Source organism: Dipodomys merriami, unplaced genomic scaffold (assembly GCF_024711535.1).
Source record: "Dipodomys merriami isolate MVZ:Mamm:240054 unplaced genomic scaffold, mDipMer1.0.p SCAF_25, whole genome shotgun sequence".
Classification (NCBI taxonomy): Eukaryota; Metazoa; Chordata; class Mammalia; order Rodentia; family Heteromyidae; genus Dipodomys; species Dipodomys merriami.
In genome coordinates, this window is record NW_027203937.1 from 22,297,711 (window position 1) to 22,318,645 (window position 20,935).

The 20,935-nt window shown below is 36.1% G+C and overlaps 2 protein-coding genes and 1 pseudogene across 2 annotated transcripts; 1 reads left to right on the forward strand and 2 right to left on the reverse strand.

The window, feature by feature from the left end:
* Positions 1 to 1,005: 1,005 nt before the first annotated feature.
* Positions 1,006 to 1,947, forward strand: LOC138836291 (olfactory receptor 5P76-like). Its single transcript, XM_070034783.1, has one exon. It carries the CDS (start codon positions 1,006 to 1,008, stop codon positions 1,945 to 1,947), a length of 942 nt encoding a protein of 313 aa, XP_069890884.1.
* Positions 1,948 to 9,853: 7,906 nt separating this feature from the next.
* On the reverse strand, positions 9,854 to 10,798 carry LOC138836292 (olfactory receptor 5P76-like). Its single transcript, XM_070034784.1, has one exon. The coding sequence runs from the start codon at positions 10,796 to 10,798 to the stop codon at positions 9,854 to 9,856; it is 945 nt and encodes a 314-aa protein (XP_069890885.1).
* A 5,316-nt stretch (positions 10,799 to 16,114) lies between these two features.
* Positions 16,115 to 17,157, reverse strand: LOC138836632 (olfactory receptor 5P76-like; annotated as a pseudogene).
* Positions 17,158 to 20,935: the final 3,778 nt, after the last annotated feature.

Below are 20,935 nucleotides of genomic sequence, written 5' to 3' on the forward strand. Positions count from 1 at the left end.
AATTTTAATTTGAGGTAAGTATCAAGTGCCATTTACAGAGATTACAATGGTAATTCAAAGTATATACAAATATACTATTTTCTGTTTCAAAAAAAATTTGTAATCAATTCTAACAGTTCGCAAAGCAGTGAGCAACTTCATTAATAGTGCTAATTTAGGATTTTATCTAGTTTGTATCTAGTTTGTACTTCTCAGAAAGGGTTTTATTTAACTGATAGCTATTTTGAAATGTAAAACAATCTTGGAGATACTTTATCATGTTAGCCTGAAGAAGATAAAATGAATACAATTTCTATATATGGCTAAATATATGGAGTTAGTGCTTTATACAACAACTTAATTTCATTAAAATGCAGGGAATTGGCAAGCAATCCTCTGGGCTGAATATTTGGGATTTATCACTTGCTCTGCAACCATGGGCATGTTACATATTCGTCACCAGATCTAAATAATGAATATTTTCATATCATTTTTGGAACATGCAATAAACCATGTACCTATAGATAATTGTAATCTAATACTTACCTGCATGCCTATCATTTAGAAAGCATTCAAATATATGAAGTGCTACCTGAACCTTCCTTGCAACAGCTTGAATACCTGTTTCCTTCAAGTACACTCATTTTTCCTTGAGGTTATATTCATCTGGCTAGTATTTTTATTTGGCTTTAATGTTATGTATTACATAGATTGAAGAAAATTTAAATATAAAAATAAAGACATAAAAGATAAATTACTCATTTCCACACTGGTTATAGTAAGGAAGCAAGGAATGATAAAGAGATAAAGATATTGTATAAAACATACCATGGCCTGATAAAATCTAATTTCTTTTGTATGATCATATTTATTTTGTAGTTTATTTTTTCTTCAATGGCTTTTTCTTTATACACAGTTTCAAGTACATAATACAATATGTGTTAATGAAATTGAAATTACTACATTTATAAACTTTTATATACTCTATTTATCTTAGATTTGTTTGGGGATGAGCTCCATTATCTGATGGATTCCCTTGTAGATAGGAACCACACCACAGTGACAGAGTTCATTTTATTGGGCTTAACACATGATCCAGTCCTTCGAGTCATCCTCTTCATCATCATCCTGTGTATCTACCTGGTGACCATAGCTGGAAATCTGTGCACAATCCTTCTCATCAGAATCTCCACTCAGCTCCACCACCCCATGTACTTTTTCCTCAGCCATTTAGCTTTTGTGGACATGGTGTTTTCTTCTTCTGTCACACCCAACATGTTGGTTAACTTCCTGGTGGACAAAAATGTGATCTCCTACCATGGATGTGGCATTCAGCTTGGTACAGTTGTTTTCTTTGGGGCAGCTGAGTGCTTTCTTCTGGCTTCTATGGCTTATGATCGCTTTGTGGCCATCTGCAGCCCACTGCTGTATTCAACCAAAATGTCCACACAAGTCTGTGTCAAGTTACTTATAGTAGCTTACACTGGTGGGTTTTTTGATGCTTCATCTTTTACCATTTCCTTCTGTTCCTTCCACTTCTGTGGACCCAATAGAGTCAATCATTTCTTCTGTGATTTTGCTCCCCTACGTGAAGTTGCCTGTTCTGAAGACAGTGTCCTCATATTTCTTTCCACATTGACTGCTGGCTTCATTGTTGTCTTCACAGTAGTTGTCATAACCATCTCCTATATCTATATTTTTATCACCATCCTGAAGATGCGCTCCACTGAGGGCCGCCACAAGGCCTTCTCCACCTGCACCTCCCACCTCACTGCAGTTTCTCTGTTTTATGGGACCATTACGTTCATTTACGTGATGCCCAAATCCAGCTATTCCACTGACCAGAACAAGGTGATATCTGTGTTTTACATGGTGGTGATCCCCATGTTGAACCCCCTCATCTACAGCCTCAGGAATAATGAGATTAAGGGGGCTCTAAAAAGAGAGATTGGTAGGAAAAAATTCTAGGAACATCTGCTATTGTCTAACCTTTACTATACAAATGATAATCCACAGCTATATCTAAAAGAAAAGTGATTCTCTGATGTTGTCTTGTATTTATTGATATGCAACTATTCATGGTGAAGCATTAAGTAAACATTGTGGTAGTTTTCAGATTCTGTAGTAAATTAGAGTTTTCTAATATGTTAGCTATATAATACCTCACTAAATCTATATTAAGAACATAAACTGTTTTCATAAACATTGCTAGAAATATTTTTGCAGTTTTTTTATGCTTTTCAAATGGTGTTCACTGCAGTATATTCAGGTTGTTAAATCTTACTATAGTTTAGATGTTAAGGTTTATAAAGTTACTCACTTGTGTCTCCTTGTGTCCTATTGGGTAGTGATGGAAGTATTTAGAGGTTAAGCTAAGTAGGAGAACAAAGTATCTGAGGGTATTGTGGGACCCTAGTTTGTTCTGATCACATGGGTGAATGGTTTTGCCTTACTATGTCCCTACCATAATGTGCCACCAAAGAAACAAAATCAACTTATCAGAGACTAAAACATCCAAACCTGTGGGCCAAGATAAACTGCCATCTCTATAAGTGGGTTATTATCGCCTATTGGCTACAATAATGGAAAAGTATTGTATCAATTTTAACACCAATTTATCCTGAGATTAACGTGGTGTGTATATTTATGACTCAGTAGACTTTAAGAGAAATGTAAGGAGGAAACAGAGAGAACAATTCTTGAAACCTCTTCCTATTGAAAAAAAAAATCTTTGGGGAGTGTCCTTTGTGAATACATAACATTCTGGTCTGTGTTCTTAATCTCTTGCTCTGGTCAAATTATGGGATCCAAGGAGAAGAATAAGAGGAATTATCACTGATGGATTTATGAATTCTACTTTCTGGTCAAAATAGATGAGTCCTTCCGCTAACTAAAGCAGGGAGTTCCTGGGCTTCTACAGACTTAATGGAAGAAAAACAAACAATTTCCAAGAAAAGCATGCAGCTTATGGTGAGATAACAGTGAGACAGTTACAACTAAACTTTTAGATTGACCTCATGAACTGACCCACATGCTGGTGACTTAGTATTCCTGCCCTTACAATTGCTAATACCCCTAGAGACATCTTCCATCCTTATATGCTGACAACCATCATGTATATGCCTTTTCTTCTGCTCTAAGTTGTTCCAGACACAAATTCCACCTAATTTTCTAATAAAACCAAAGATATTCATCTTTTTATTCATTCACTTCTTTTTTCAACTTAAGAAATATTCTAAGTAATTCTTACATTCAAGAAAGTATTTGAGGGTTGGGAATGTGGTTCAGTGTTAAGTGCTTGCCTAGCATGCATGAAGCCTGGTTTTGATTCTTCAGAGCCATATAAACAGAAAAGGCCAGAAGTCTCTAGGCCTCTGGTGTCTGTCATCCATGCCTGAGGATGGCCTTGTGATACAGAGTCTTAGATGCCAGCAGAGGAGCACCTGGTAAAAGATTAAGGATGAACTCACTAACCAGGGGCTACTATGAGCATTTTGACCTAGATCCTGCCCCTACCTGCCCCCCCATATTATTTCCTTCCTCCCTCTCTTTTTCCCTTTTCTCTACCCTAGGCTCCACCCCCTTTCTCCTTTTTGCAGTGTTGGAAATTGAGCCCAGGGACTCAAGATGCAGGAAGTGCTCAACCACTGAGCTATACCCCTCACCTTTTTTTTGCTTTCCTAACTAAACTTGGAACACACAACATGCACATACTTTTACATCCAGCTTTTTCATTTGATATCCAAGCATTTCCATGTGCCACGGACAGTTGAAGCAAGAATTTAGTGATGGTAGAGTCTAATGGTTGTACATTTTATCAATTTATCTGACCATTTCCTTTTTGTAGATGGGTTCTTGGTTTTCATTATTTAATGCTGTGATGAATATCCTAATCAGTTTTTGGATTTTTACCTTAGACGTTTTCCCCCTCAGATACCTGCAAGTGGTATGTTTGTGTCAGATGACATTTTTCATGGCACAGATTCCCTTTGGTCTCATATTCAGATGCTCTGTGTTCCAATACCAGTCCTGCTAAGCTGTGTGTTCCAAGCAATGTTTGAATATGACTCTCCTTCCCCCACCCCTTTTCAACAGATTTTTTTTCTCCCCCTGAGAACCAGCTTCCTTATTTTCATTGCAAGAATCTGGTCATGCATGCATGTTAGTCTCTTCCATTCCTGCTGCTATGGCTTCCAAGTGCTTGGTGATGTTTTCACAATCTTGTCATTTGTGACCACAATGGTACTGAATCTGTTTCTGCAGTTAGCAGAGATAAAAGTGTTGTACTGACCTTTGCCACATGCTTAGTGGGTGATTCGTAATTACGTTTATAGACTCAGAAAGTTCATGGGGCTATTTGGGATCAATAGTGGAGTAAAAGCTCTGCTTTGAAAAAGAAACCATGTAAATGATTGGGTTTTATAAAAGCTCCTTTGTGTGACCCTCAGGAGGTCTAGCCTTTTTCTTGTACAGTGTGGTGCATGCCCCAGCTGGTATGAAGGCCACCTTCTTTCTCCTCTCTGCCCATAGTGCTGTAGATTGACTGGTCTTGAGACTACCCAGATTTGATTCTTGTTTCTTCAGGTTGGGCAGTGGTCCATTGATTTAGGTAGGAAACAGGATTCTTCCAGGCACCAGACTCAGTGCCACTTGACTCTACCAGAGCTTATGGCCTCTTGTCTTCTGATGCCTGGAGACTCCTCCTTGACCAGCCCAAAGACCTAGGGTGCTCCCTGCTGAAATGGGAAGCTGCCAGGAGAGCAGCACAGAGGTCTCTGCAGGTGCAATATTAACTGGTGGTGACCTAGGTCGCTGTGGTTCTTTTTAGGCAGAGTATGTCTGGAGCCCCTTCACACCTCTGAGGGGCACCAGCTTCTGGCCCAGCCTGCAGGACTCTAAATCAGGCTCTAGGGAGGAAACTGTGTTTAACAACAAGCAGTTTTATCTGTCGCTGAGATGATGATGGTGGGCAAATGAATTAGCTGGTGTACCTGGAATTTCCCTGTAACTCATTTCTTTAGTATGAAGAAACCAAACATCTGTAAAAAGTAAGCCTTTTTACAAAGGGCAAGCTTTTTTTTTAACCAGTGCAGCCCTCCCTAGTCTAGCTGTCTGGCATAATGATTACAAGTAGTTTATTGTGTCAGTGACAAACTCTTGTCACGACAATAGTTTGATTGGATGTGGACAAATTAAACTTAACAGTATTTTGAACTCCTGCAGCTTGTCCGTAACTGAAATAGGACGAATCAATAGTATGTTGCTGTCATTCAGGTTGGTGGCAGTCAGTAAGAATGTGTGTAATATTTTCTACCTGGTCTGTAGCTGTAACTGTGATGTACAGGCAAAGCAAAACTTAAAAAAAAAACTGATGAAAACAAATAATGCAATGATACTTTGGATATACACTTTTGTATTTTTATTCTTATATAAGGTTATTTGCTGGCTAAGGTTGGCCTCTAGTTCAGTCTGTGTTATGTAAATTCTAATATACGAATTATTTGGATTGAATTCATGTTCAGGGCCACCGCTGTTGTATGTATTGATGTACAGCCTTGAATGTGAATAATTATTGTAAACTATGTTACAACTTTTTTCTGGCTTTATTATATAAATTTTCTATTTGGTCATAGTTTAATCATATTATACTTTAATGAATCTTTTTCCCTTTTTTCAAGTATCTGTGCTTTCAATGTAGTTACTAAGTGATGAATTTCCCTCGTATGCTCAGGAGTCTTGTAATAAAAGCATGTAGTGTGAAAAAAAGAAAGAAAGAAAAGGCCAGAAGTGGCACTGTAGTTCAAGTGGTAGAGTGCTAGCCTTGAGGAAAAGAGCTCATGGACAGCACTCAGGCCCTAAGTTCAAACCCAATGATGAAAGAAAGAAAGAAAGAAAGAAAGAAAGAAAGAAAGAAAGAAAGAAAGAAAGAAAGAAAGAAAGAAAGAAAGAAAGAAAGAAAGAAAGAAAGAAAGAAAGAAAGAAGAAAGAAAGAAAGAAAAGAAAGAAGAAAGAAGGAAAGAAAGAAAGAAGGAAAGAAAGAGAAAGAAATAGTTGATTTTCACTTTTGATGCTGCACTGAAAAATAGCAAAGATGGACTATATGTTTGAGTGTAGGATCCAGACAGTAAATTAAACCACACAGATTATGAGAGAGGAATAAATTCTATTGATGTGCCAGAGAAAGGAGTGGTCAGTGCAGGTCTCAGTGGCCACTAAGCACCTGAGCAAGGAGGGCAGGAGGTGAGGACAGTTCATGTTGATCATGGTACCATCTCTCTACAGAGTTAAGAATATATCCTACTCATATATATGAAATTTATTTGGGAGTTCCTGTCACAATATCAGTTTGGGTCATTTTAATTAATTCCATGCTGAGCACAACTGGAAGAAATGATTATCTGTTTTAAAATGTTGTAAATATGATATTTGACTTACAGAATAAGGAGTTTCACTACCAAACAATAAGAAAGCACAGTAAAAATACATAGCACTGAAGTGTTACTTTATGAAAACAGAATTTGACAAGTCAGAAAACAGTCTTACTAACACAGGCCACTTGTACAGGCTGTAGAGTTTCTATTGCTTTGGTATAACAGAGCCAAAGCTTAAAAAAAAAGCTAGGTGAATATTTTGTAAAAAGTTTGATTTACACACTTGACATATATCTTCAGGACAAAGAAAAATGGGAAGTAATCAGGGCTTGCACAGATATACAGCCATAAGCACTGGGAAATCACAAATCTTGAGATAATCAAAACTATAAGATGAGCAAACTAATATTATATCAGGGTAAAATGAATATGCAAATAAATAACCAAAGCTGTAATTAGTTCTATCAATTAATTACTAAGATAAGCATGTCCAGCTCAAAGAAACCAAGACACCAAGAAGAAGAGACAGTTGAAACCCTAAGAAACATTTTTTGGGATATAGATGTATGGTAATCAACACAATCAATAATTTTACTTTATTTAATAAGGAAAGAAACATCTGAGTCAAGCAGAAAAAGTCAGATAAGTTGGTGTTAGGGAAATGAACACTAAGATATGTATTCAAATGTTTATTTCTTTCATGCAATTGTTTCTAACATATTTATAAGATTATTTCTTTGTTGCTTTGTATGTCCCTCCCCCACGGTATAATCCCTGCTTTCACTGTATTTGATGTCGGTATAATTTGTGGAGGGGAAGGGGAAAAGCAAATCATTTAAATGGGGATACAGGTGGACCCATTGCAACAATAAGATGTACAAGTCGTTATGTCGAAAAACGAACTTTACAACTTCAGTGAGGGGGGGCGAAGGGGAGAGGTGGATTTGGTGGGGGGACGGAGAGAGGAGGATGGAAAGGGATGGGAAGGGGAAACAAAGGAGGAGGCTACAATACTTGATAAGAAATGTACTCATTATCTTGCCCATGTAATTGTAACCCCTCTGTACAGTATTTTAACAATAATTTTTTTAAGTTTAAAAAGGAAAGAAAGCTCCACCCCTTCAGTTCGTGAGTTTCTGAGCTTTTGAGTTTCTCAAAATTTAGAGTTTCTGTGCATCCCAGGCTGAACCTTGAGGCCCTGAGGCTGTCATAATGACATAACAAGAACATCTTGATATGCACTATTAGCATTGTGCCTACAATTTGGATGAACATGAGAAATGAAATAAAGCAAGAGGCTCATGAACATTCAACATAGATGGAGAAAGAGAGAAAGAGGAGAGAGGAATTTGATAAGACTAATTCTAATTATAAACTCAGTGAGTTTGTAAACTAATTTGCATATAGAATATTAAAAATTATAAGATTTGCATTTAATTCAATTAGGTAGAAAAGAATAGTAATATAAAGAACAGCATATGAAAAGGAAAATAATTATAAAAATAATAACAGAAATTGTTTAAATAGACAATAACAATACAGTGAAAGAGAAAATAAAAACTTGTTTTCTCACTCTCATATTTTTACCTTTCATCATGTAAAAATAAAATGAAAATACAAAATCTAAATAGCCAAATAGGGAAAGTCAAAAGAAATACAAATAAAGCTTCTGCCGCTATTTTTAGGAATATAAGTAATTATAATCACTTGTATGTAATAATTGATAACAGGTAAACTGAAAATTTTTTTAAACAGAACTAATTCAAATCAATTCAAGCAGAACAAACCAACCAGCCTCATTTGATACTTAAACATTTTAATCCATATATGAAAAAGAAAAAAAAGCAGACATAAATACCTTATTATTAAATTTTATTAAATACTAAAGACATTCAATAAAATACTAATTACATCCTTCTGTAGGTTTATCGAGACTAATGAAGGCATATTTTGATGCAATAATAACATCTGAGGTGTCTTGATACTGAAACCCAACAAGCACAAAAGAAAACGCAACTATACTCCAGCTTCATTTTTATGAAAATAGACAAAAATACTTTACAGAATATTAGCAACCTCATCAGCAGTTTATGAAGACCATAATGTATTACTAGGAGATTACATTTATTCTAGCAAGTACATGTATATTTAAGACTCTCAAGAGAAAAATTGAAGTAATCAAAAAGGAATTAATCAGAATTTAATTAAAGTCAAAATAGTCTATTAATTTGTTTTCCTTGACAGTAACAATAAATGTCGTCAGGCTTGTTAAAATGTCATGCAGCTTCAATATGGAATTGAGGACAAATGTACTGCTTAGTATTTCATACTAGATTATAGGAGAAATAAAAATCTGAGCAGTATTTTTGAGATATGTGTTACATGTTGTATGGCCAGAACCAGAGCCTCAGAAAAATTCTGTAAGATCTTCAGATCATATTAAAAATGTATCACTATGGACTTTGCAGCATTTATTTTCTTTGAAAAAAATATTTGACAAATCTGTATAACTATTAACTAATGAGATTATACAATACCATATATGTATATATAGAGAGAGACAGAGTGTGTGTGTATGTGTGTGTGTGTGTGTGTGTGTGTGTGTGTGTGTACCCACACGTGTACCAGGGGAGGTAGTCCTGGGGCTTGAATTCAGGGCCTGAACATAGTCCTTGAGCTTCTCTGCTCAAGGCTAGCAATCTACCACTTGAGCCACACTTCCACTTCCAGCTTATTTTGGAAGTTAATTGGAGATGAGTCTCACATACTTTCCTGCCTAGCCTGGCTTTGAACCACAATCCTCAGATCTTAACCTTCTGAGTAGCTGGAATTACACATATGAGCCAGCTGTACCCAGCTCAAATTACTATATTTTGCAAAAATAAAAAATAAATACACCACAAACCCTTTATCACATTAAAAATGTGATAGAATACATCACTGGGAGAGTAGATCAAACAGAAACAAATAATAAACTTGTAGCCAGACTACACTAAAATACAATGTTGGACATAAAATACAGAAAGTAATAAAGAGGAATGAAGAAAGCTTACAAGACACTTGCAAGAATATTAAAAGGATTAATATCTCAAGATGGAAAATGCCTTTAATTCATAGGTTAAAGCTCTTCTTTATCCCTCACTATTTCATCCACTACCCAAAAGCGAACTGAAATTAACTAATTTTATGATCCTTCAGGGAACTTAAGATCCAAACTAATATATTAAACACTTTTTTGGGGAAAAAACACTTTTAAAGAATTTTTAGCAAATTTGGATTTCCAATAACAGTTTGCCCTTAATCATAAATTCAGTGAGATTTTATCACAACACATCAAACCTCTTAGTTGGTACATGATCTCAAAATGAACCATGATTGCTAAAAATTTCACCAGGGGTAATTATGTGTCAATGATTATAGGACCATCTCAGAAAGTCACTTTACTTTGATGTATAGTAATAATTATTAATTCTAAAATGAAGATTAGAAAATACCAAACCAGACTAAGAAAACACTTTCTTCCCAAGCTCTCTCTTCAGAGCCCCCTTGATCTCATTATTCCTAAGGCTGTAGATGACGGGGTTCAACATGGGGATCACCACCATGTAAAACACAGATATCACCTTGTTCTGGTCAGTGGAGTAACTGGATTTGGGCATCATATAAATAAACATAACTGTCCCATAGAACAAAGCAACTGCAGTGAGGTGGGAGGTGCAGGTGGAGAAGGCCTTGTGGCGGCCCTCTGTGGAGCGTATCTTCAAGATGGTGATTAGGATGTAGATGTAGGAGATGGCTATGACAATCACTGTGAACACAATGATGAAGCCAGCGGTAAATGTGGAAAGAAGTATGAGGACAATGTCTTCAGAACAGGCAACTTCAAGTAGAGGAGAAAAATCACAGAAGAAATGATTGACTCTGTTTGATCCACAGAATACCAAAGAAAAGAAAGAAATAGTAAAGGATGAAGCATTAAAACAACCACTGGTGTAAGCTACAATAAGTAACTGGACACAGACTTGTGTGGACATTTTGGTTGAATACAGCAGTGGATTGCAGATGGCCACAAAGCGATCATAGGCCATGGCAGCCAGAAGAAAACATTCAACCGCCCCAAAGAAAACAGCTGTACCAAGCTGGATGCCACATCCATGGTAGGAGATCACATTTTTGTCCACCAGGAAATTAACCAACATGTTGGGTGTGACAGAAGATGAAAACACCATGTCTGCAAAAGCTAAATTGCTAAGGAAAAAGTACATGGGGTGGTGGAGCTGAGTGGAGACTCTGATGAGAAGGATTGTGCAGAGATTTCCAGCTATGGTCACCAGGTAGATGCACAGGATGATGATGAAGAGGATGACTCGAAGGACTGGATCATGTGTTAAGCCCAATAAAATGAACTCTGTCACTGTGGTGTGGTTCTTATCTGCCAGGGAATACATTACACAATGGAACTGCTGCCAGGACAAATCTAGGATGAAGATATTACATGAAAAATTATAAGTGCACTGATTCCATTTTTCTTATTGTATATTAAAAGTCATCATAAGCACATTCAAGTACATGGAAAGATGATTCCATCTATAAAGTTTAATTATTTTAGCAAAACCACCCTCAAAATTCTATCCTATAATCTTTCTTTCCAGTTATATTTACATTTTCTTAAATCTATAATATATTGTTTTGAAGGAAAATAAAATTCAAAATAGATGAACAAAAAACAAACAAGACTGGGTGTACTGATAGGAAAGAACATAAAATAGGTTATTACAAGGAAATCTCACCTAGCAGTTAATATATATCTAAATGCTTGGCAAATATATGTGTGTGTGTGTGTGTGTGTGTGTGTGTGTGTGTGTGTGTGTGTGCTTGCTAAATACTTAGCATACAGCTAAGAATTGTATACTTATTGAACTATACATTATACAAACAGTTTATTATGTGTTCCAAAGATGTTTTTTGCATATATATGACAGGCCTGTGCACACTCCTTGACCCTTTTTCACTCAAGGCTAGTGCTCTATGAATTGAACCATAGCTCCACTTCCAGCGTTCTGGTAGTTAAGTATGAATGAGAATCTCATGGCCTTTCCTGCCTGAGCAGACTTTGAACCTTGATGCTCAGATCTCGGCCAGGACCTGCTCATTCTTTTTAACATGAAGTAAAGTCACTTTGAAAATGATATGATATACATTTGTATAAAGTATATACTAAAAAATTTAGGAAGGATCACTGAGCTTGTGGCTATATTTATCCTAAACTCTAAATCTGTTGAATGTATGTACTAAACTTTTTATACACCATGCTTGACCCTTAAAAACTTAGATTTACAAGCAAATCAATATTTCTGAAAAGATTTGTATACTTTTACATATAAACCTTCAAATTAATTTTAAGTATCAACACAAGCCTAAGCATCTCAAAACTAGCATTTTCATTTTTTTTATTGTGAAAATACCGTACAGAGGGGTTACTATCACATGAGCAAGGTAATGAGTACATTTCTTTTCAAATATTGTTACCTCCTCCTTTTCTTCCCCTTCCCATCTCTTCCTATCTCCCCTCCCCCTCCCCCCCTCCTGCCTGGGCCCGCGCCAAAGTTGTAAAGTTCGTTTTTCGACATAACGTCTTGTACATCTCATTGTTGCAATGGGTCCACCTGTATCACTATTCAAACAATTTGTTTTTTTTCCCTTCCCCTCCACAAATTATACCTACATCAAATACACTGAAAACAGGGCTTATACCGTGGGGGTATAAGCAACAAAAAAAATCTTATAAATATGTTAGAAACAATAGCAAGAAAGTAAAACCATTTGAGTCCTTATCTTGGGGTTCATTTCTCCTAACATCAACTTATCTGACCGTTTCTGCTTGTTCAACCACTTTGGAAAGTAGTATGGAGGTTCCTCAAAAGACTCCACATAGAGCTCCCCTATGACCCAGCAATCCCACTTTTGGGCATTTACCCAAACAAAACCATAGGAAAGCTACTAGCACAATTGTGTTTATTGCAGCATTATTTACCATAGCTAAGATATGGAACCAACCAAGATGCCCCTCAGTAGATGAATGGATCAAGAAAATGTGGTATATATATATATATATATATATATATATATATATATATATATATATATATATATATATATATATATATATGTATATATACACACACACACACACACACACACACACACACACACACACACACACAATGGAATTCTATGCCTCCATCAGAAAGAATGACATCGCCCCATTTGTTAGGAAATGGAAAGACTTGGAAAAAATTATATTAAGTGAAGTAAGCCAGGCCCAAATAAACATAGGTCCCATGGTTTCCCTTAGTTGCAATAACTAGTATAAAACTAGCATTTTCTTAGAATGTCAAGTTTGGGTAGTGCTAGGATCATGTGAGTTTCTGTCTTATAATTAAGTAAGTAAAACTCAGGACACAAAAGTCTTAAGATAAATGAAACTCTTACCTCTTGGAATGAGAACACATTCACCTTTGAGTAGCAGCACAAAGTCACTGTGGTCATACAGCTTGAAATATTTTTTGTTCTCCCTCAGGTATAAATGCCCAGTGAAGCTGGAGAGTCATCTATGAATGCAAAAGCATCTTTGTACATTTTTAGGTTCTTATTGAGCAACTCAATTCTCATGACAAAATTCCAAGATGTTACCAATTCTCTGGTGGTCAATTATTCGTAACTATGTTGTTCTTCAAACATAGATCTATCATCTTTGTGTAACATTTACCAGGGAGTATAATTGGCCAATTAGTCTAATAAAATCATGAAAATTATAAATATCTAGATATATATGACAAAGAAGTAGTGTTAAATGTCAAGTATAACATCTAACATTAGCTTTAACGATTCCATATGGTTGTTCATGAACTCCTTGATTTCCTGTTTTTTTTTTCTCACAGTTTTCAAAGAGACATTCATAGTGACTGTCATTATGGGGCATGGTGACAGCTTTTGAGCCCCCAAATCCAGCATACAGGATGCAAAGAAGCTCCCAATTATTATGTATCTGAGACTAATAGCTGGTTTAAACCATTCTTTCCTCTTTAATCAATTATTATTATGGTCTATAATAACTGACTTAAAAGTTTCCTAAACTTAAAGTCTCAGTAGCTTAGTGGTGATTGTTTCCCTTTGCTCCCATGTATGATATCTTATTTTCTTTGGTTATAATTTTCACTGTATTTGATAGGAATAACTACAGCTTGAATTATCTAGTTGCACCTTGAGATAATCATATTTCTTGGCCATCCCATGTGCAACCTCAAGGCTTATTTTTTTTTAGGGGGGGGGTCCGGTCGTGGGGCCTGAACTCTGGGCCTGGGCACTGTCCTTTAGCTCTTCAGCTCAAGGCTACCGCTCTACCACTTGAGCCACAGCGCCACATCCAGCTTTTTTTTCCTGCTTATGTTGTGCTGAAGAATACAACCCAGGGTCTCATGCATGCAAGGCAAGTGCTCTACCACTGAACCACCTTCCCAACCCCAAGGCTTATGTTTTTTATCAACTTTTTTAAAGTATATTTTTTATTGTAAAGATATTATACAGAGGGGTTACAGTTACATGAGTAAGGTAAGGAGTACATTTCCTATTAAGCATTGTTACCCCCTCCTTTGTTTTTCCCCTACCATCCCTTCACTCCCATTCTCAACTCCTCCCTCCTCCCCCAAAGTTGTAAAGTTAGTTTTCAAGATAGTCTCTTGTACATCTCATTGTTACAATGGGTCAACCTGTATCCTTATTCTAGCAATTTGTTATTTCCCTTCCCCTCCCCAAATTAGAAAAATGTATATGCAAGACATAGGGCACCACAATGGAGAGAGAACAAAAGAAACAAAAAATCACATATTCCATCATAAGTACATTAAAAACAACAGCAACAAAGATAAAACCTCTTGTGTCCCTATCTTGGGGTTCATTTTGCTTAGTATCATCTTATATGGTCATATGTACATAGCTTTTGATCTTTTCTACTTGTTCTAGACATATACTAGTTATTGCAGATAAGGGAAACTATGGTATCTATGTTTCTTTGGACCTGGCTTACTTCACTTAATATAATTTTTTCCAAGTCTTTCCATTTCCTAACAAATGGGACAGTGTCATTCTTTCTGATGCAGGCATAAAATTCATATGTATATATATTTATATATATATATATATCACATTTTATTGATCCATTCATCTACTGAGGAGCATCTGGGTTGGTTCCAGATCTTAGCTATGGTAAATAATGCTGCAATAAACATAGTTCTGCTGGTAGCTTTAGTGTGGTCTTGTTTGTAAACATTTGGGTAAATGCCCAAAAGTGGGATTGTTGGGTCATACGGGAGCTCTATGTGAAGTCTTTTGAGGAACCTCCATAGTGCTTTCCAAAGTGGTTGAACAAGTTTACATTCCCACCAACAATGAAGTAAGGTTCCCTTCTGTCCACATCACCTCCAGCATCTGTTGTTAGAGTTCTTGATTATAGCCATTTTAACTGGGATGAGGTGGAATCTCAATGTTGTTTTGATTTACATTTCTTTTATGGCTAGGGAGGTTGAGCATTTCTTCATGTGTCTATTGTCCATTCTTATTTCCTCTTCAGAGAAGTCTCTCTTTAAGTCTTTAGCCCACATATTAATTAGGCAGTTGTTGTTGGGGGATTTAATTTTTTGAGTTCTAAGTATATTTTAGATATGAGACCCTTGTCTGTTGTATTGCTAGTGAAGATCGTCTCCCAATTCATGGGCTTTCTACTGATCTTGCTAGCTATGTCCTTTGTCATGCCGAAGCTCTGCAGTTTCATGCAATCCCACTTGTACAAACTTTCTTTGATTTGTGGTCTTTCTTTATTAAGAAAATTTCGACCTGTGCCCAGGAGCCATAGAGTTTCTCCTATCCTTCCTGCAATGTTTTCAGGGTGTCTGCTTTGACTAAGGTCTTTGATCCATTTGGAGTCAATTCTGGTACAATGTGATATATGAGGATCTAGATTTCGTTTTCTACCAAAACTTTGTATGGAACAAATAAAAGACCCTGCATAGCAAAAACAATCCTTAGCAGAAAGAATAGTGCTGGAGGAATATCAATACCAAACTTCAAAATCTACTACAAAGCCATAGTAATCAAAACAGTTTGGTACTGGCACAACAGACCTGAGGACCAGTGGAATAGAACTGAAGACCCAGAAATGAGCCCATGGATTTATATCCACCTAATCTTGAATTTTATCATCTTTTTTAAAATCATTGTATTGTTATCATACAGATGATGTACAAGGAGTTACAGTTACATAAGATGTCTTCACTGAGGGACACCATCAGGCCTTCTCCACTGACACCTCCCACCTCCCACCTCTCTGCAGTCACTCTTAATAGCACAATACTAGGGACCAACGCTTTAACAAATACCCACCTTGGGCAATATTTAAGAGCCAACCCATAAGAAGGTCTAACCTCACTAAGAGATGCCATAGAAAAACTTTTTCAATGTATGAATACAACAACTTAGTTTAATGTGACATAATTCTAGTTCCTAATTGCAAAAATATTTTACTTTGTGAAAGGAACTCACTCCGAGTGAGTGACTCAAAAATTTAAGCCCTGTGTTTACTGAAAAAATCATCACATTCACTAATGCTACCTTAGTGGATAGATTTCAAAACAGATATTCAGGATGACATTGACCAAGACATACAGTATATATAGACTGCTTTATTGAACAGCAACTCCATGGTATGACTACTTAAAGATAATGGTGACAATGATGATAATGATGATGATGATGATGATGATGATGATGATGATGATGATGATGATGATGATGATGATGATGGTGGTGGTGGTGATGATGAGATGATGATAACATATATGCAGCTTCTCTTTAATACAATAGCTATGGAATGTTATTGCTATAAGAAACTGTACAAACTAATATCTCATTAGGAAAACACTTTCCTCCCAATCTCTTCAGAGCCCCCTTGGTCTCATTATTCTTGAGGTTGGAGATGAGTGGGTTCAACATGGGGATCACCACCATGTAGAACACAGATATCCCCTTGTTCTGGTCAGTGGAGTAGCTGGAATTGGGCATCACATAAATGAATGTAATGGTCCCATAGAACAGAACATCTGCAGTGAGGTGGAGGGTGTACGTGGAGAAGGCTTTTCTGGAGGCCCTTGGTGGAGTACATCTTCAAGACAATGATGAGGATGTGGAGGCAGGAGATGGCTATAACAGATACTGTGGAAACAATGAAAAAGCTAGAATGAAGGAGTGATTGTGAGGACACTGACATGAGAACAGGAGAGCTCAACTAAAGGAGCAAAATCACAGGAGAAAGGATTGATTCCATTTTGTCCACAGAAAACTAAAGGAAAAAAGGAAATGGTAAAGGATGAAGCCTTAAAACAACCTCCTATGAAAGCTACTACATGTAACACACAAACTCTTGTAGAGACTTTGGTTGAATACAGTAGTGGTTGCAGTGGCCATGGCAGCTAAAATAAAGCTTTCAAAAGTCCCAAAGAAACAAGTTGAACCATTCTGGAAGCCACATGCAAGGTAGGAGATTGTATTTCTTTCCACCAAAAGCTAAATTGCTCAGAAAAAAACTACATGGGTTGGTGGAGCTGAGTAGAGATGCTGATGAGAATTGTTCAGAGACTGCCAGATATGGTCACCAGGTACATACACAGAATGATGATGAAGAGGATGACTCAAAGGACTGGGTCATATGTTAAGATCATACTGCAGTGTAGTTCCCATCCACCAGGGAATCCATCTGACAATAGAGCTGCTGCCAAGACAAGTCTAGGATGAACTAATTGCTTTAAAAGATTATAAATGAAAATTATTTCATTTTGATTGATATGTATGGACATATTCATGTACCAGCATGCATTGACATGGAATGATACTTCTGTCTGTAATTTTAAAACTGTTAGCGAGAACAGACCCAAAAATTTTATTCTATGTTATCCTTTTCCCTTATATTTATATTTTCTTAACTCTTTATAATATGTAGCTTTAAGGGAAAATAAAAAAGGCAATATAGTTGCTCATAACCCCAAGAAGACTTGACTGTACTGAAAGGAAAAAAAGTAGAAAGGCTGTTAAAAAGAAGGCTCAGATAGCTGCTCATATATATTGGCTTGCTTCTTGAATGATAAGCATGCAGCTAAGAATTGTATACATATTGAATTATGTGTACATATAGACACATATATAAATGTATACATTACATGTTCCAAAAATGATATATTCTTCATCATGCAGAACTGAGTTAAGCAGAGTCTGGAGAAGAATATGGAACTTGTTCATGATTATATAGCAAGTGGTAAGTCACAAATATGAAGCTCAAAAGACTGATTTCTGTTCCTTATGTAACTACTTAATAATGAAAATTAAATTATAGCAACCACAAAATCCAGTACTCCCAGGAAACAGATTTGTTTAACATTCTTAATTCTACATGTTACATTTCAGGATAAAATTATTTTGTTTTAAGTTAAAAAAGAGAATAAATGTAGCTATTATACCCAATGCCTATTATGTAAAATTGAATTGCATGGCTTGAAGGTAAAACTAGGAGGGCAAAAAATAAGAGAGAATGATGGAAAGGGTAACATTGATGAAGATGCACTCTACTCAGAACCTGATTCTAGGAATTGAAAACTGTTTGCACAACTACTTGATAATAAAATAAAAAAATGGGCTGAGAAGGTGGCTCAGTGGTAGAGTGCTTGCCTTAAATGCACGAGGCCCTGGGTTCCTCAGTACCACATAAGCAGAAAAAAAGCTGGAAGTGGTGTTGTGGCTCAAGTGGTGGAGCATTAGCCTTGAGGTGAAGAGCTGAGGGACAGTGCCCAGGCCCAGAGTTCAGGCCCCATGACCAGACCATAGATAGATAGATAGATAGATAGATAGATAGATAGATAGATAGATAGATAGATAGATAGAATAAAAAGTTAAAGTAAAAAGTAGCATAATTATTTCTCATAGTTAACCAGAATAAAATCAAACCTAGGAAATAAATGAGAGCTATAAGTAACCAGTACATTAAACAGTAAACTTAAATTTTAAATTAAAAAATAAATTAAAATTTAATTAAAAATAAATTTTATAAAACTTATTATAGTAGATCAAAATAAATTTTAATCAGACACTGGTAGCTCATACCTGTAATCCTAGCTACTCTGAGCATCATGTTCAAAGCCAGCCCAGGCAGGAAAGGCCATGAGACTCTTAACTCCAATAAACCACCAGAAGACTGGAAGTGCCACTGTGGCTCTAGTGGTAGAGCACTAGCCTTCAGCTGAAGAGTTGAGGGACAGTGCTTAGACCCAAAGTTCAAGACCCATAACCAATCAAAAAACTAAAAATAAGAAATGTTTTAAAATTTTTAAAAATTTTAAAATTTAAATTTTATTAGATATTTTATACATTTGAAAGAGAAAATAGGCTTTAATACATTTATTAATGCTATATTAATATTAATGCTATAGTAATATGAATGAACTACTAATGCAATCAATTGCAAAAAGCCCTCTATGATCATCTCAAATTAAAATAAGTTAATTCCTAAATCATATTTTCCTAAAACAATGATTTCTAAATCACACTTTCTAGCATAAGTAAAGATGTGTTAAGTGTAATATATATTGAATAAAGAACATACTATACATTTAAGAAAGATCTCTGAGCTACTGGTTAAGATAATCCTGATCTCTAAATCTAAAGAATGTATGACCAAGCTATTCATAAATCCTACTTTACAAAACATCAAATGTATAAACAAAGTATTACTGCACTATGTGTACCTTTAGATATTTTATTCTTCTAATTAATTATCAACATTTAAGTAACAACTTAAATAATCAACTCCAAGCTAGCAGTTTGGCAGAGTTCCAAGTGTGTGTGTAGTGCTGAAAAGACAGTGTAAATTTCTGTCTCAAGGTTAAGTAAACAAGGGATCCTGGGAATGGATCATGACTAGTTACTCACATGACCATGATGTAAGCAGAGCAAGTCAGCCCAAATTGCTCCCTACCTGATTGTTTGATTGCATCTTCCCTCTTTCTACACTGTGCCATGGGATAACTGCTAGCTGTAGAGACTGCTAGCTGTCTTCATCATGGAGTCATATTCATTACCAAAACCCAACATCTTGCCTCTTGAAGTGAGACCTCACTCACCTTTTAGTAGCAACACAAACTCAAAGCTATGGTTACATAGCTATTTTTTGTTATTTTTATTTTCCCTTAGGGATAAATCCCTGATGAAGCTGGAGATGCAACAATGAATTCAAAAGCATTATGTAACATCATTAAGTTCTGCAGCAAATATTGGGCAATGCAATGCACACAATAAACCCATTGTTCTGATGCTACCAATTCTCTGGTGGTCAAGTGTATTGTTTCTCTTCAGGTCTTCATGTATAGTCCTTTAATCTTGTTAATAGAGCATAATCAAACAAATTGCCTCATGGATAAACATTATCAGAATCATAAATATTTCAATATTCACGATTTAGAAATAGTAGTAAACTTCAAGTATAAAATCTATCACTAGCTTTAACCGTCCAGTATAGCTTAGTGCTAATACTTTATACGGACCACTATAACACATAACGTTAAGTACTGTGGGATTACTGTGAATTGGACTACCACATAAAGTTGAAGTTCAAGAATCAAAACAACTTAAGATCTATATTATTCTGCCAGAAGAACAAAATTGATGCTTAAAAACTGTGTATGAAAATATTCATCAACATAATGTTAGGATGAATTCCAGAAGAGTAAAAGTGTCAGATTGCTCTCTTGAATACTTCTCAATTATTAAGATGGCCATATACTCTCGATTTCAATGTCAGCAAAAGCCAAATTGCTCAAGAAAAAAGTAAACGCAACGGTGAAGCTTAGTAGACACTTTGATAAGAGGACTGCTCAGAGATTGCCAGGTACTGGCTCCAGGTAGATGCATAAGAAAATGATGAAGATGACTAGAAGAATTCAATCCTGTGTTAAGCCCAAAACAATGAACTTTGTCACTGCAGTGAGGGTCTCATCCACCATGGAGTCCATGAGACAATGGAACTGCTGCCAAGATAAATCTAGGAGGACGAGGGCAGAAAAGTCCATGAGACTCTTATCTCCAATTAACTACCAAACAAATCCAGAAATAGAGCTGTGGCTCAAATGATAGAGGGCTAGACTTCAGAGGGAAAAAAATGCTCAGGGACAACTCCCTGTCCCTGAGTTCAAGCCCCAGGACTGGAAACAGACAAAAAAAGATATATGGTCTTATCTCAATACTATGAAATTTTTAAAATAGCAATAGTGAAAAAAATCAGAAAAGTAGTTGCCTCTATAAAGCAGGACTGATGTCTGACCTGAGAACTAGGTGGATGAAAATGTTCTTTTTTTAATGCATTTATTTTGTTGTGAAAATACCGTATAGAGGGGTTACAATTATGTGGGCAAGGTAATGAATACATTTCTTATGAAGCATTGTTGACTCCTCCTTTGTTTCCCCTTCCCATCCCTTCTCATCTAACACCC